The 16,052-nt window shown below is 32.2% G+C and overlaps 1 protein-coding gene across 1 annotated transcript; it reads right to left on the bottom strand.

Moving 5' to 3' along the window:
* Positions 1-6,311: 6,311 nt before the first annotated feature.
* Positions 6,312-14,261, bottom strand: LOC127728858 (mucin-2-like). Its single transcript, XM_052236450.1, has 4 exons — positions 13,070-14,261; positions 9,717-10,781; positions 8,227-8,356; positions 6,312-6,749 (listed from the first exon to the last, which is right to left on the bottom strand). The coding sequence occupies exons 1-4, from the start codon at positions 14,259-14,261 to the stop codon at positions 6,548-6,550; spliced, it is 2,589 nt and encodes an 862-aa protein (XP_052092410.1). The 3' UTR covers positions 6,312-6,547.
* Positions 14,262-16,052: the final 1,791 nt, after the last annotated feature.

Here is a 16,052-nt window from a genome sequence, read left to right as displayed (position 1 = left end):
GTGGTATGATTGCATATGAGACAACTCTCCAAATTACACAGAAATCAACAGCTGTCAGGCACCGTACGGCCTTTGACAATAAGCAAAGCCTACACCGCATAGTCAGCTATAAAAGGCCCCGAAATCACAAATGTAAAACAATGCAAACGAGAAAACTAACGGTCGAATTAATGTACAATAAAATGAACGAAACACAAATATGTATAACACAGCGACAAACGGCAACCACTGAATTACAGGCTCCTGACTTTGGATAAGCACATGTAGTTGTATACATACAGAATGTGGCGGGGTTAAACATGTTAGCGGGATCCCAATCCTCCCCCTAACCTGGGACAGTAGTGTAACAGTACAACAACATGATTGTGAGCACTCAATCCATCCCGAAGCTCTGACAGTGGTGTAACAGTCCAATAAAAGAACAACCTGCACTAATCAGTTGCAATTAGATTAACTCAACAGATCGGTAGGAGACACACAAAAAAAAACCTAATATTAAGACAATAGACACAAAGCACCGACATAAGAGTATTTGCAATTACTGGAAGTTTGCTCAAAGCTAATTACAACTAGTACTGAAATAAATCTTGTTCTCCCAGACTAAAGTATCAATCAGTACAGAACGCGCGGCAAAGGATTTATTAAAAAAAGAAAACAGTCTGAGAAACGTCTGGTTTACGTTGTATATAGATATAAGAAGATGTGGTATGAGTGCCAATGAGACAACTCTCCATCCAAGTCATAATTTGTACATGTAAACCATTATAGGTCAAAGTACGGTCTTCAACACGTAGTCTTTGCTCACACCGAACAACAAGATATAAAGGGCCCCCCAAAAAATTGCTAGTGTAAAACCATTCAAACGGGAAAACCAACGGTGTCTAATCTATTTAAAAAAAACACGTTATACATGCATATAGATCCATAAATAATGAAAGTTTTTGAAAAGTGGTGGTCCGAACGTTTTGACCATCGAAATTTTGAAATAGAAATAATAGTTAGGACCAGAAGATTTTAACAGACAGTGCAGAACTCACACGAACGCCAGATTAAGTTAGAGGGTCGATATTCTGACGCGTTTTTTAATTCTTGGTCACTCATGTTTAGAAAGAAAGGGGAGAAATCCAAACAATTACAGAGCAATCACAAACGTTGTTGCAAATTTGACCTTATGACGTCAAAGAGTTTCCCATAATGCAATTATTGCATATAAAAAAAAAAAACTACTTTACCAATTGAACAAAAAATATTGCATTTGAATGACAAACAAATTATACCATTTGAATAAAAAATATTGCATTTAAATGAAAAAATATTGCATTTAAATGAAAAAAACATACCATTCAAATAAAAAAAATGCATTTGAATGACAAATTATACCATTTGAATAAAAAATATTGCATTCAAATGAAAAATTATACCATTCAAATAAAAAATATTGCATTTAAATGAAGAAATATACCAATTAAAATAAAAATATTGCATTTAAATGAAAAATTTCAAATTTTTGCAACCAATACCATGCCATTGTTGGCTCCCTTGTTTCAATTTTGAATGTTGACATTTGTTACACATTCTTAGCACATGCGTTGCGCAACTCATCTCCAGCGTATAGTTAAAATAAAGGTCGCATGAATACGAATTCAAATGGTTGAATTATTGACTTGTAAGCTTATATTTGCCAAATTAAACCAAACCGACTGCTAATAGCGAATTAATATTTAAATATTCCTCTTTTATTAATGTTTGAAACAAAAACAATCGTAGCTAATGCCCCTTTAAGGACCCCTTTAAGGTCTTGAATAAGAGCAGGTTTATTCCTATATTTTCCCCTAGCGGTAGGTGTCTAAAATTGAAATAATTTTGTACTCGTTATAAAACAAGCGAAAATTTAACGAAGCCTCGTGTTTCTTCCGAGTTCAAAAGCACGTTCAATTAAATCTGTTTACTCGAATACGGCTGCGAGGGAAAAAACGGAATTCAATAACAATACAAACACATTCATAATTGCTTCAATCCACGTCATTAGACTTTGTTGAATAGTTACATCATTAGCAATCGTGCTACACCTCCTTATTCCATCATATAGGTATAGGATTCTAATTATTAGTTGTCACATTGTGTTAAAGATATATGTTATTTTTCCGATAATCGTCACTTACTGTTTAATATATGAACGACTAAACATGTTGGTTACTTTGAATACTTCTGAAAACAGTTATGAGGAATTTTCTAACAATAATATTTCTGTTATTAACTGGATAAATTTTCCTTTTTCAATAATTTCATTGTTAGAAAACGTCGCTACTTTCTGTATCTTCATAAAAACGAAAGAACTCTATGGCAGTTTGTATTATAGATTTGTGTTCACTATTAGCGGACTTCATGCAATATTGGTGGCAACCTATGCTTCGGATTTCATGACCGCTTTGGCCAAAATCAATGGAACAAAATACCACTGTATTATACTTGACTCTATTGCAGCCTTCACATACGCTGCCTCGTCGTTCCAACTTGCAGTTATAGCCGCCGATAGATTTCAAGCGTCGTTTCCATTGACTACAAGTTTATTACAGAAACGTCGTGTGATTATGGGATATTTTGTGTTAACCTTTGATGTAGTCCTTGGGATAAGTGTGTGTTCGTCATCCGTTTACTTTGGGAACACGGATAATACGAACTGTCTTGTAACGAGCCTTCAAATAGCTGTCGCACAACTACAAGGAGTATGGACACTTTCATGCATATTCATAGCGGCGATCCCATTTTGTTTTGCTACACTTTATAGGATAAAAAAAACTCTTAAAACAATAGGATTGGAGACACATGTTTTAAACGGACGACCACTGAACGGGCTGCCATGCCCTCCAACGTCCGTACAGCGTGCTTTTAAGAAAAAAATACAGGCATACAAGGCAATATGTCTATTGGTTTCTGTTCACGTGGGATCACATCTTCCGTTGTTTATTTTCATACTTATTAATTCTGGCAGACCAGACTACTTTGAAACATTATATCAGATCAGTTGGACAACAATATTAATTCAGACAATTTTAGACCCGGTTATAATTTTCTACACAAGTCATCTTTTTAGGCATCAGGTATGTTGCTGTTAAAAAAAGCAAAGATGAACGCATGGACAGAAAATTTGGAAAAATTAACTTATTCGTGTATCCAGTTAGGTTAATTATATTTTGATTATTACCATTATGTATACAATTGTTGATATTATATATTCAGTTGGTAAAATCCCTAAACATAATGTATTCATTTCTAAGAAAATAACTTTCACATATATTGATTATTTTCATACTGTTTTTTTATAGCAGCTGAGGCTTTGCACAACATTTACATGAATTATCACTGAACACTCTCTGTGTCTTGATATATTTATAGACTACGGCGACCAATTTGTCATTATCGTTAGTTGTTCATTCAAACAGCTCAACATGTTTAAATTTTTATATGAAATTATTGAAAATGGTATGTTGAAGTGATGTTGATATAAATCGAATACAGTACTAATTGCATAACATCTACTGATTGTAACGCATCAATTTAAGGGCATACGATACAGTTTTGATCCCACTGTGATTTGTTTTTACGAAAGTTCGTACTCTAGCTATTTTCACCTAGTGAATCAAAATATGTTGTAAAAAAAAGGTTCCTTCATTAACTACTTTTAGAGATAATTGGGGTCGAAATTTTAGACATTTACTCGAAATTTCGGTTTCTTTGATTTTTCTATCTACCTAATTTTTGTTTCAAGATAAACACAAGCGGATTTAAAAAAAAAAACATTTAGAATATTTTCTTTACATAAGTATGCTCTAAATATTTGCATCAATTCTTTGGAAATAATTCAATTCATTAAATTTTCATGATTTTAGAAAGAAAAAACGGCATTTTTTGCTGCCGTATATCTATTTTATTTTTTAAAAATGCATCGGTGATTTGTTTATAAAAAAATGGTACAATTAATCATCATACATAATAAAGCCGAATGTCATTTGAAAAAAGAGGGCTCCACGATCGAACTCGTTTTTGAGCTTATGTGATAAAAACGTGAATAAATAACAATACAAATACATTCATAGTTGCTTCAATCCATATTATTGGACTCTGTTGAATAGTTGTCTCATCAGCGATCATGTTACACCTGCTTATTTTATATTGTAGGTATACGAATTCGAATACAAATACTTTATCAAAACAATTATCGACACATAAAGGGCATGTTACATATGATTACAAAAGTTCATAAGTAAAAGAAAAACAATAATGATAATGCCTATGATAATATGGAATTTACAGTTAATTTCTTATTGTAGTTTCCTCTTTAGAATTTTAAATGTAAATATTTCAGTCTTTCAATCAATGTATTTTTTATCTCTAATTCAGTTTAAATTGTTATAAAACATTTGTATTTTGTTTGTTGTCATTTCTTGATTTTGTTTCTTCTTCGAGTGACTGCGCACCGTATAGCCACACAGCTGTTAGTACTGCCATTTACATAGAATTTCAAAGAAAGCTTTGTGATCTGGGATTTTTATCGTAAAACAAAACATAATGATTTGTTTTACGAGTTTCACTGCCCATACCTGATTGAAATGCCGGTTGTTAAAATTTTCCCCTAAGCCATTTTCTGTTGGTGAATGATACTTTCAATTTTTTCTCAAATCAAATATCTATTTGCCCAAAGGTATTAGTTTTCTTTGAGGAAAATAATAGCTTAACCATTTCATCGGAGAAACAAATATAAAATCTACTCCATACTGATTCATTTTCAGTGGAAAATTTTTTGGAGGAAAGGAAAAATTTCTACTCAAACTATATTCCATACCGAATTTTCTAGAAATTACTTTTTTTCTAGAATTTCATATGAAATCAATACATACGTGTTTCGTGTGATTTTCTCTCCAATACTTTGAGTTTGTGTTGATCATTATAGAAACAAATTCTACCCCTTTACTCAACTGATAAACTTATTATGTTATTATTCACAATACAATATTGACTACGCTATATATCCATTCGACATATATATGTTAGTGCGCAAAGTCCAGGCGAGGTTTTTAAAATCTATAATTTTAATAATTAGTATGGTGATAAGAAGGGTGAATTCTAAAATTTAACATATATATATGTCAAATAGATATATAGTGTAGTCAATATTGTATTGTATTAATAACTGTATACGCAGGGACGTATATAAAAGAAGATGTGAGATAAACATCATTATAGATTGCTATGCAGTATGGGTTTGACATACTTCACGGCTGATTTTGGTCTTATTTTGAAGATGAACATAATTTCCTTCGATTTTACGCCTGTCGTAGAGTGCTAAAGTAGTGCCTCAAGATGTAATTATGTTGGTCATAGTCATGCATATATAAGAGGAAGGGAAAAAATTTAATGGTGCAATAGTCTGCGCTGTTTTCTTTTAAGATAATTGTGTTGCCGTTTGTAGATATTATCTATTATATAAATGTTACAATAAAATACCATCTAAAATAAACAGATGTGTTTTCACAAAAAAAACACTAAAATAACCATTCCATCAATACGAGTTTAAAACAATGTTTTATCATTAGTACGATTTCCTATTTGAGTCAATCTGAATAAAATGCACATCCTGTGTCCAAACTTTCCTTACAAGGATCTGAAAACGCTCCGTTCTACTTTCGGTTTCAAAAACTTTTTCGGGATCCTCTGGTTTTGTCGGATTGATACATACTTTCAAAAACTTGAAGGCTGAAATTTCATTGGCTGATGTAATAATTACCAGAAAAAAGTAAAACAAAGCGTTGTCGGATCCTTGTAAGCAAAAATTGGACACAAAATCTTTATTTTGATAAAATTGTTACTGTATTTGAATACCATAGCAAACAAAAATTGCAACTGTCTCTAACTTTCTGGAACAAACGTTTTCTAGTGCATCGGTCATAAATATCAGCAGTTTCAGCCTTCGAAACCTTTGAAATGCCACGTAGTAAATGTAGGTCACCGCATGGATAAAACTTAATTTAACTTTTCCACTATTAAATACCGGATATGTACTAAGTTGTTCACAACAGGACAAAGAAAGTTGTTAAAATCGCAACATAACACGACATTTTTTCTTTATTTTAAAAAAAAAATTTTACGCGAACATTTTTTTTGTTCTTAGGCTATAATTTGTATAAAATAGATCTAAAATCCAAATACCAACCATTTTTAGAGTCACGAGAAACACAATATTTACATAAAGTTGTCGTGTATTGGAGAACAATATTTCTCCTTGTACAGGGTACAACAGAAAATCAAATTAGTTTTGTTTTCTTAATTTTAATCTCCTTTATATAGCGAATATATATTTGTACATGGGTGTTGAATAAGTCTCATATATAGTTATCAAAAGGGTTAAAATGTCTACATTGGAGGTATTCGTATCATTTGTTGTTAGTTGTTCAATTCCATTTTGAGCAATTTCATCAATCACGTGATTAAGAAGACAATATAAACAGTCACTTGAAATTAAATAATTTAGTGTATATTTTATCACTGCCTATCGCCTTCTTGTAGAGGTGTAAAATGTTGAAAATTCCGGAACTGCGTGTTCGTTACATTCTTTGGTGACACAACAGAAACTACAGGTCATTGCTTGGTTTGGTAAGCCAGTAGGTCCATCATCCATGTTAAGTAGACAATCGGGATTAGGTGCAGTAGCTAACCACCATTTATTCTTACAAACGCTTTCTGTTACACATCTTGTAAAATACAAAGATAAGGACAAATACACTAACAGTACATAAACAAAATGAAAAACAACACAATATAAATTTCATACATCCGAAGAGCTTTTCTAGATTTTACTTCATCAGGAACGCTCATAATCGAATATTTGAAAGCCGAGTATATAAATATAAATTTCTTTCATTATCATTATTTAGTATAATAATGTTTTCATCAGCAAATATTTTATTCAGGCTGCAGTACTGAGAAAGACAGGTACATTGTACATACATTGTATTTTCTAGAATACAAGAGCACACCGTCCTATCATCTTATTTTCACCTTAACTATTTCATGATCAGAGTTAAAACATAATGTATAACCAGCCTGATAATTCAGTGGTTGTCTTTGGTTGCTGTCTGTCATATATGTTTTTCGTTTATTGGTTTGGAATAAATTAAGTCGTTGGCTTCTCGTTTGAATTGTTTCACATTTTGTAATACTGGGACATTTTATAGCTGACTAAAAGCTCATTGTTGAAGGCCGTACGGTGACATATTATTATAGTTGCTTACTTCCACGTCATTTGGACTCTGGTTGATAGTTGTCTCATTGGCAATCATACCACATTTCCTTATTTTCATACTGGCAGTGAGATGCTTAATATGTATTTGGACCATTAAAATACGGATGTATATGTAGTAATATAAATTGATTCATTTTTGACAATTATAATTGGCCAGTTATTTTTTCTGTTTTATGTACAACGTATACAAAATGACTCTAGAAAAATGCACCTGTCATGTCTTTTATGTGTTACAAAATGCACCTGTTATGTCTTTTATGTGTTACAAAATCCACCTGTCATGTCTTTTATTTGTTATAAAATGTACCAGTGGAACCATTTTTCTATAACCCTGTCACGTCAAACTTTTGGGTTTGCACGTGCTAAATGCAATTTACACCAAGACTAACATGGCCTCGGTTACATTTTTGCTCGCACATATCAAAGAAAAATGAAATTGGAATCAATTTTGTAAACCAAGGGTTACCATTTGCTTTGTTACAACCTTCATGACCGTGATTAACCATAAACAAGAATGTGTCCATAGTACACGGATGCCCCACTCGCACTATCATTTTTCTAGGTTCAGTGGACCGTGAAATTGAGGTAAAAACTCTAATTTGGCATTAATATTAGGAAGATCATATCATAGGGAACATGTGTACTAAGTTTCAAGTTGATTGGACTTCAACTTCATCAAAAACTACCTTGACCAAAAACTTTAACCTGAAGCAACCAAAAACTTTAACCTGAAGCGGGACAGACGGACGAACGGACGGACGGACGAACAGACCGAAAAATATGATGCACCCAGGTGGGGCATAAAAAATAAACCTTTTGAAAGTTCGTATTGGTTGAGAAATTTCTGGATCCGCCCATGTGTGCATTATATATCAATCTATAATTTAAAAGTATCATGATTAAGTCTTACTACTTGATATACATACCCTTTTGTAAATATTCTTTTGCCATTTTTATCTTGCTGAATGGTCGTCATGCAATATTCTGAGCCAGAGGAACAACTTGTGAGTTTTTGGTCTTGGCATTCTTGATCCTTACAGGTATAGCAAGTAAAACCTAGTAAAAAAGGAAAATTATACATTTCGATGTTCAACCAGGTTATTTTTCATACATATATTTTTCTAATTTTATCTCTTTTGAAGTTTATTGTTAAAATAAGTAAAAATTATCAAAATTCAAAAGGAGTAACAATTAGGTCAAACGTTGCATTACATTTGCGCGTAAACATCATGACATTTGCGCTCATTTTACAGGTAAACACAGGTAAATCATATTCATTTATATAAAACTAGTCCCATAAAATCTAAAATGCCTATTCAAGCATAGCAAAATCTCAAGAGTAGAAAGTACTGATTTAACATGACCGTACCCGTGGTGAATATTTGAAGCCCACACCTTTATACCCTCTCACTTCTGCTTATAACTGCTTGTTTTTCAAGTCCTAAGTTTTGGTATATGTGGTTGAAATTCCAAGATAATGTAAAATAAAACCACACAAATGCATAGATATGTCTTGACGCAACGTTCCAAAATGACTTTTCAACTTATATATTTTATTTCACTTCAAGGAATATTGTTCACTTTTTAATATTCGAAATTCACATACATTCAAGCTTTAATGAATTTCATAGGATCATTTGATATATTTGATAAAATGATCAAGATTTTTTATCTGAATAAGAAAAATACTAAACACATTTTATTCAGTATTAAAAATTAAACTTTTCCGTATATGTAATTCTTATATCTATATTTACCTGTGTTACCTGAAAAGTTAAAACGCTGAGATGTAATAAAATATTGCGCGCAATCGTAAATAAAAGTTAATCCTCAAATGCGCACAAACGTAATGCGCCCAGGTCAAAGTCCTCCGGCATATACCACTTAATCCTGTTAATACTAGTGGTTTAACAAGGTCTACTATAATTTGTGGTCTATCCTGGGAAATCAGGTTACCTTAACTATGACGATATGAAATTAAACGAATGTATTGCAGTTGTTGTTAAACACAAACAAATATATCTTGCACAACATGCTTAAGTATTAAAGATAATTTTATGAGACAGAGAACTATCAAAGATCGAGTAGGAGTAAAATTTTAAAGTACAACAATATATAAAAAAACGAAATATCTAAATATGAAGAATAATATACTGCAGCTGCATAATAACATTAGAAAATGAAATCACGAAATATATTCCAGTAAAAAGTCGGTTTAGATAGACAATTACTGACTCGCACAAAAGCGCGTAAATCCAAGATTATTTTTACTGAAATGTGTTAATTTATAATTGTTTATCATTGCTAAGATATGTAATTGATCATAAGTATTTCATATATACAATATGTACTTTCTTGTCATGATTAATACAAAAGATGGAGTTCTATTTATTAATAAACTTAGAAAAATACAAACTTGGTTTTTGAGTAGTTGGGACGATAGTTGGTTGAGCACTTTTTGGTTTAGCTGTAGTTGGTTGAGCAGATGTTGGTTGAGCAGTTGTTGGTTTAACTGTAGTTGGTTGAGCAGTTGTTGGCTTAGCTGTAGTTGGTTGAGCAGTTGTTGGTTTAGCTGTAGTTGGTTGAGCAGTTGTTGGCTTAGCTGTAGTTGGTTGAGCAGTTGTTGGTTTAGCTGTAGTTAGTTGAACAGTTGTTGGCTTGGCTGTAGTTGGTTGAACAGTTGTTGGTTTAGCTGTAGTTGGTTGAACTGTGGTTGGTTGGTCAGTTGTAGGTTTTTTTGTGGTAGGTTTGGCAGTTGTTGGCTTGTCAGAAGTTGATTGATCTGTAGAAGTATGAATATTTGTAAATAAAATAGTTGTTTGAATAAAAGTTACTGGTACAGATGTTGTTGGTTTATCAGTAGTTGGTTTATCGGTTGTTGGAATGTCTGTAGTTGGCTTTGATGTAGTCGGCTTATCTGTTGTGGGTTTATCAGTAGTCGATTGAGCAATTGTCGTTGTCGGTTGGACTGTAGTTGGTGGTATCTTTGTCGTTGTTGGTTGTTCTGTAGTGGGTGGCATTCTTGTTGTTGTTGGTTGTTCTGTGGTGGGTGGCATTCTTGTTGTTGTTGGTTGTTCTGTGGTGGGTGGCATTCTTGTCGTTGTTGGTTGTTCTGTAGTGGGTGGCATTTTTGTCGTTGTTGGTTGTTCTGTAGTGGGTGGCAATTTTATTGTTGTAGGTTGTTCTGTCGTTTTTGTAGCATTCGTTGTTGGTGCTGTTGACGTTATTGGTTGGTCTGTAGTTGGTAAAACTGTTGTTGTAGTTGGTGGTGTTTTTATTGTTGTTGGTTTTTCAGTTGTTGGTTTTTCAGTTGTTGGGGGTGTTTTAATAGTCGTCGGCTTTTCTGTAGTTGGTTTTTCAGTCGTTGGTTTTTTAGTTGCTGGTGGTGTTTTAATAGTCGTTGGTTTTTCAGTCGTTGGTTTTTCAGTTGTTGGTTTTTCAGTAGTAACTAATGCTTTCAACATACTGGACGTTGTTGCAACTGACAACAAAGACAAATGCCTATTAGCGGTTATACATGATAATTCTTAACTTTGTTGATGCAAAAGAATGATGTCAAAAACTTTCGTTTTGTTTAAAAAGTAGACTCCACGTAAAAATCCCGAACACCCATTATTCTCATTCTTCATTTTACTAATGTGAAAATTTTGAACAGTAAATATAAATACTTGCAAAAATTAGGCAATTCGGAGAAAAAATAATCTTTCATAGCAAATTTAAATTTGTTTGAATACACATTTTAATAGTGCTGATGCTTCTTGTGAATAGATGGTAGATATATTTTTTTCTTTGGTGTTCTAGTTTTGAAAACCTTCAAGTTAAAAAAATAATATAGTATAAAGTCTGATAAAAACTTATAGTCGTATTCAAAAATATAATTTAAATTTTCGACATACTTATAACATGAACTTGAAGTATTCAAACGAAAAACCAATTTGAAGTTGTTATATAAAAGTACAAAATTAAGGTCACGGCAAACAAACAGTAAACATTGACTTTGTCATATCTATGCAAAAGGTCTAAGGGAGTAAATTAAATAAAGAATATGGTATGATATGAAGAGGAAGAGATTGATATGATTACCAAATGACATAGATATGAGAAGGCTTTAAACAATGAACATTATTATGATTTACTTTAGAAATGATTTAGAAAATCATTGTCTCTGGCGTCAGTGGCAACAACATTGACAGTAGATGGCATCACATAACTGAATTTTTTAAAGAGTACCGATATTTGCAAGTTCGTATTCTGTATATGTTCTGTCAAAGTATTTCAACTTTTGATTACTAAGTTTGTCTGCTTCGTTTGGGTAATATATATATATACTATTTTCATTCCGTACACCATTTTTAAACAACAGAATGTTTTAAACAGAATCGAGATATTTGACAAAAAAAAGTCCATGTGACTTTTATCGTAATTTTGGCAAAAACACTTTTTTCTACATGCGTACTTAGCAAGAACAAACTTTCAAAAAATCTTTGAAATTGCACATGAAAATAATGTAAATTTCATAGTTTTCGAATAATTTTTGCATGAAATTTATTCCAATAGTTAAAAACGTGAAATTTGTGAGAAATGTACAACGCATGTTTTTTCACATGGGACACTTTCCATTAAAAAAAAGAGACAGCAACCCAACAAAACAAGTTAACAAAACATAAACATTTAGATACTGTTCAAATCAATCAACAATTTGAGAAGCTCAAATCGGCAGAAAGTGTAGATTGTAGATTGGTATACATTTGTCCGTAATTTCCTTTAACGTAGAAATTCAGTTATTATAACACCAATTACCGAATTTGAAAAGAAGCAAAAGTCACTCCATGTAATTTTTCTATTTTCTGAATCAAAGATTTCTTTTTTTGTAATGCAAGTTATTGATGAAATTATTATTGACACTGACATTTTGATGAATAATTCATAAGTAAAGCTATAATATAAAATGCATACAGACAGCAGAAGTTCGGTTATATGAAAATTAGGGTTCTAAAAAAATCCAAAATGTGAAATGTGTACGGACGCCAAGTGATGATTAAAGATCACCCGAGTCCCGGCCAGATAAGCTAAAAAAAAAGAAATGCAATATCCCTGGATTTTTTTTATATAAATGTATTTTTGTGAAAATTCCAGTAGAAAATTCATTTGTAGACGATGACACACTTGCAAAACTAACATATCACCGTCGTTCAAATATTATAACATTTCTCCAACTACTGATAAATCAACGAGTCCACAAAAGACAAACATAAAATATTTGATCCTACAAATTAGATTAGATCTCCAAATCATAATCGTAATTAAAAATTAAAATTGAAGCAATGTTCAAAAATTTAAAGAGAAGAAATGTTCGAAAATTAAAAGTGAAGCAATGTTCAAAAGTTAAAAGTTAAGCAATGTTTGTTCGTAAATTAAAAGTGAAGCAATGTTCGAATGTTAAGAGTGAAGCAATGTTCCAAATTCTAAAAATAGGTCATAATGTCAATAAATATAAAATAAACAGAATTCGAAAAAAGAAAAAAAAAAAACATCTGTAAAATTGCTAAAAAAAAATTGAATATGCATCTATATTTATCCGGTCATAAAATAATATTTGCGATTAAACACTTTTATCAACATTTGTTTTTTAACTGATACTCGATATAGGTACTTGAATTAGGCATTTATCTGCAATACTGTAAATGAGACTGCTTTGAATTTATTTTTTGTTTCGTATACCTTTTTGTTATATCATGATAATCTTGAAATAGTATCAATTCACATTACCTGTTTTTTGCATATTGACCATTGGTTGTTTTGTAGAAGAATTTTTCTGTGATTTACCACCATTGTTGTTGCAAGCTGGACAGTTGCCAAATCCATAATTGCCACCATCTATATGGACATGGACGTCAACATTTATAGCAGGTCCACCATGATTTTTACAACATGGACGTCCATTGTGTGAATGGCATGATGGCCGATTGCCGCCATGTTCTATGCTTGAGGAATCTCCGTTCCATGAAGAACCACCGCTCCCTTTTGTTGGTTTCGACGCTTGAGTTACAGGCGGTTGGGTTTGAGGTGCGTTTGTAACCTGTGGTTTGGATTGTGGTGCGTGTGTTGCAGGCGGTTGGGTTTGTGGCGCGTTTGTTGCTTGGGGTCTTGTTGCAGGCGGTTGGGTTTGTGGTGCGTTGGTTGCAGGTGGCTTTGTTGCAGGCGGTTGAGTTTGTGGCCTATTTGTAACAAGTGGTCTTGTTTGTGGAACTTGAGTTGCAGATGATGTCTTAGAAGGTCTTGGACGCACTGGTTTCGTAGGTCTACCATTTGAATTTGGCTTAGTTGGTTTTCCTTTCGAGTTTGGCTTAGTAGCTTTTGAATTTGGCTTTGAATGTTTCCCTTTGGAGTTTGGCTTAGAAGCTTTTGAATTTGGCTTTGAATGTTTCCCTTTGGAGTTTGGCTTAGAAGCTTTTGAATTTGGCTTTGAATGTTTTCCTTTGGAGTTTGGCTTAGAAGCTTTTGAATTTGGCTTTGAATGTTTCCCTTTGGAGTTTGGCTTAGAAGCTTTTGAATTTGGCTTTGAATGTTTCCCTTTGGAGTTTGGCTTAGAAGCTTTTGAATTTGGCTTTGAATGTTTTCCTTTGGAATTTGGCTTAGAAGCTTTTGAATTTGGCTTTGAATGTTTCCCTTTGGAATTTGGCTTAGTAGCTTTTGAATTTGGCTTTGAATGTTTTCCTTTGGAGTTTGGCTTAGTAGCTTTTGAATTTGGCTTTGTAGGTTTTCCTTTGGAGTTTGGCTTAGTAGCTTTTGAATTTGGCTTTGTAGGTTTTCCTTTGGAGTTTGGCTTAGTGGCTTTTGAATTTGGCTTTGTTGGTTTCCCTTTGGAGTTTGGTTTAGTGGCCTTCGAATTTGGTTTAGTGGCTTTTGAGTTGGGCTTTACGCCTTTCGAATTTGGTTTTGGAGCGGGTAAATTTTTCATACAGTTTGTATTGTCGTCATGGTCGTCTGAAAAACAAGTTTGAGACAACATGATTAAATAGTTCTAATTTTCCCGTCTGAGGTAAATAAATTTAATAAAATTTGTCCATTTTTCTTCTTTGAGAATAGTTTTTATCTATGCATTGGTTTAGCTTAACAACATTATTTCAAATCTAAAGAGTATTCATACTATTTTATCTGTTTCTGAACCCTCTTTGGGATTAGACTTTTGGACTATATAATAGGCTACTACAGGGTAAACATGCGGGATAGATTTTTTCGTTTTTTTTTAAATCTTTTTCATACAAATAAAAATAGATGCGTGTTGATTGCGTTAATAATACAGTAATATAAATAATAATTTCAATAAGTTTCATATAATACGATAATCTCTATAAAATGGTCATTGGAAATGGCAAGTTGTTCAACCACTTACTAGAAACATAATTCTTCCGATGAACAAATGCAAAAAAAGGGTTGCAATAATCAATAAGCGATTGTCCTGACTAAGGACAATTTCATCAGAATATGAAAGAAAGAAAATTTATCAAAAATCTACCAATAAAATCATATTTGAAGGAGTCCTTTTCTTTAAGATCTGGACTAGGGAAAATAAAAAAATAAAAACCATGATGAACATGTAGATAAAACACAGTGTTACAATGCTCCTTCCTACCCTATGGTGGAGTTCATGGACGCATAACGAGATGGAGAATTTAACTACCAAGGGGGCAATAAAAAAATCATAATTCGGAAAAAAACCAGACAGAATACAAATATTTAGGTATATTATTCAAGCCATCACTAATGCTGTAAATCTCCTTTGTTTAGCTTTAACGGCATTGTTTTGTATTAAAAAAATGCTTTATTCAAACAAGATGGATGTTTTTTTCCCATATGAAACTTTTTAATTTTTTTGTTAGCCCAATATTACTGTATTGTAGTGAGATATGGTCACTAAATATTGTGAAGAACAACAAAACTCTTGAATTTCAATATTTATCAATGGAATCAGTAAAACTCCAAATCAAATGTACAGCTGTATTAGCTGAATTGGGAATGTACCCTATTGGTATACAGGACCTAAAGTCTTCGGTAGGATTTTGGTTACATATGTTAAACTCAAATGAAAAAAAAGAGTCTTTATTATAAAATGTTTATAAAGTTAACAAGCAGTTAAATGATGGATTTGCTTCAAAAATTAAAATGCTATTATCTAACTTGAATTTCACTCATGTTTGGAAAAATCAATGTACCTTTTCTTAAAAACGACTACTTTCAGCCCTAACGAAGAAGCTTATTGAAAATTACATTATATTTTGGAAAAAATGTCTCTTTAGTGATGATAATTCAATAAATGGAAATAAACTAAGAACCTACAGAAAATTTAAAGTAAAGTATGAACTTGAAAAGTACCTATTATTGAATTTAGATAAAAATATTACAAAAAATTATGCAAAAATAAGAATAAGTAATACATGCTAGCTATTGAACGTGGTTTATACAATAAAACAGCCATAGAAAATAGAATATGTCCCTTATGCCATAAAGAGGTGGAAGATGAATTCCATTTTATCATAACTTAATAAACCTAAGACCAAAATGTTTAATGATATTTCAAATATTGTCCCCTGTTTTAATTCAATGAGTAATGAAAACAAATTTGATTTTATATTTTCTTGTGAAGAATTTGATATATTAATTATCATTGTTAACAGTATAAGTGAAATGTATAATGAGAGAAACAACTATAATGTCGATATATGAACTGTGTATGATTCATGACTAATAT

The sequence above is a fragment of the Mytilus californianus genome, unplaced genomic scaffold, assembly GCF_021869535.1.
Source record: "Mytilus californianus isolate M0D057914Y unplaced genomic scaffold, xbMytCali1.0.p SCAF_2, whole genome shotgun sequence".
NCBI classification, from domain to species: Eukaryota; Metazoa; Mollusca; class Bivalvia; order Mytilida; family Mytilidae; genus Mytilus; species Mytilus californianus.
This window is presented reverse-complemented; position numbering and strand designations above follow the sequence as displayed.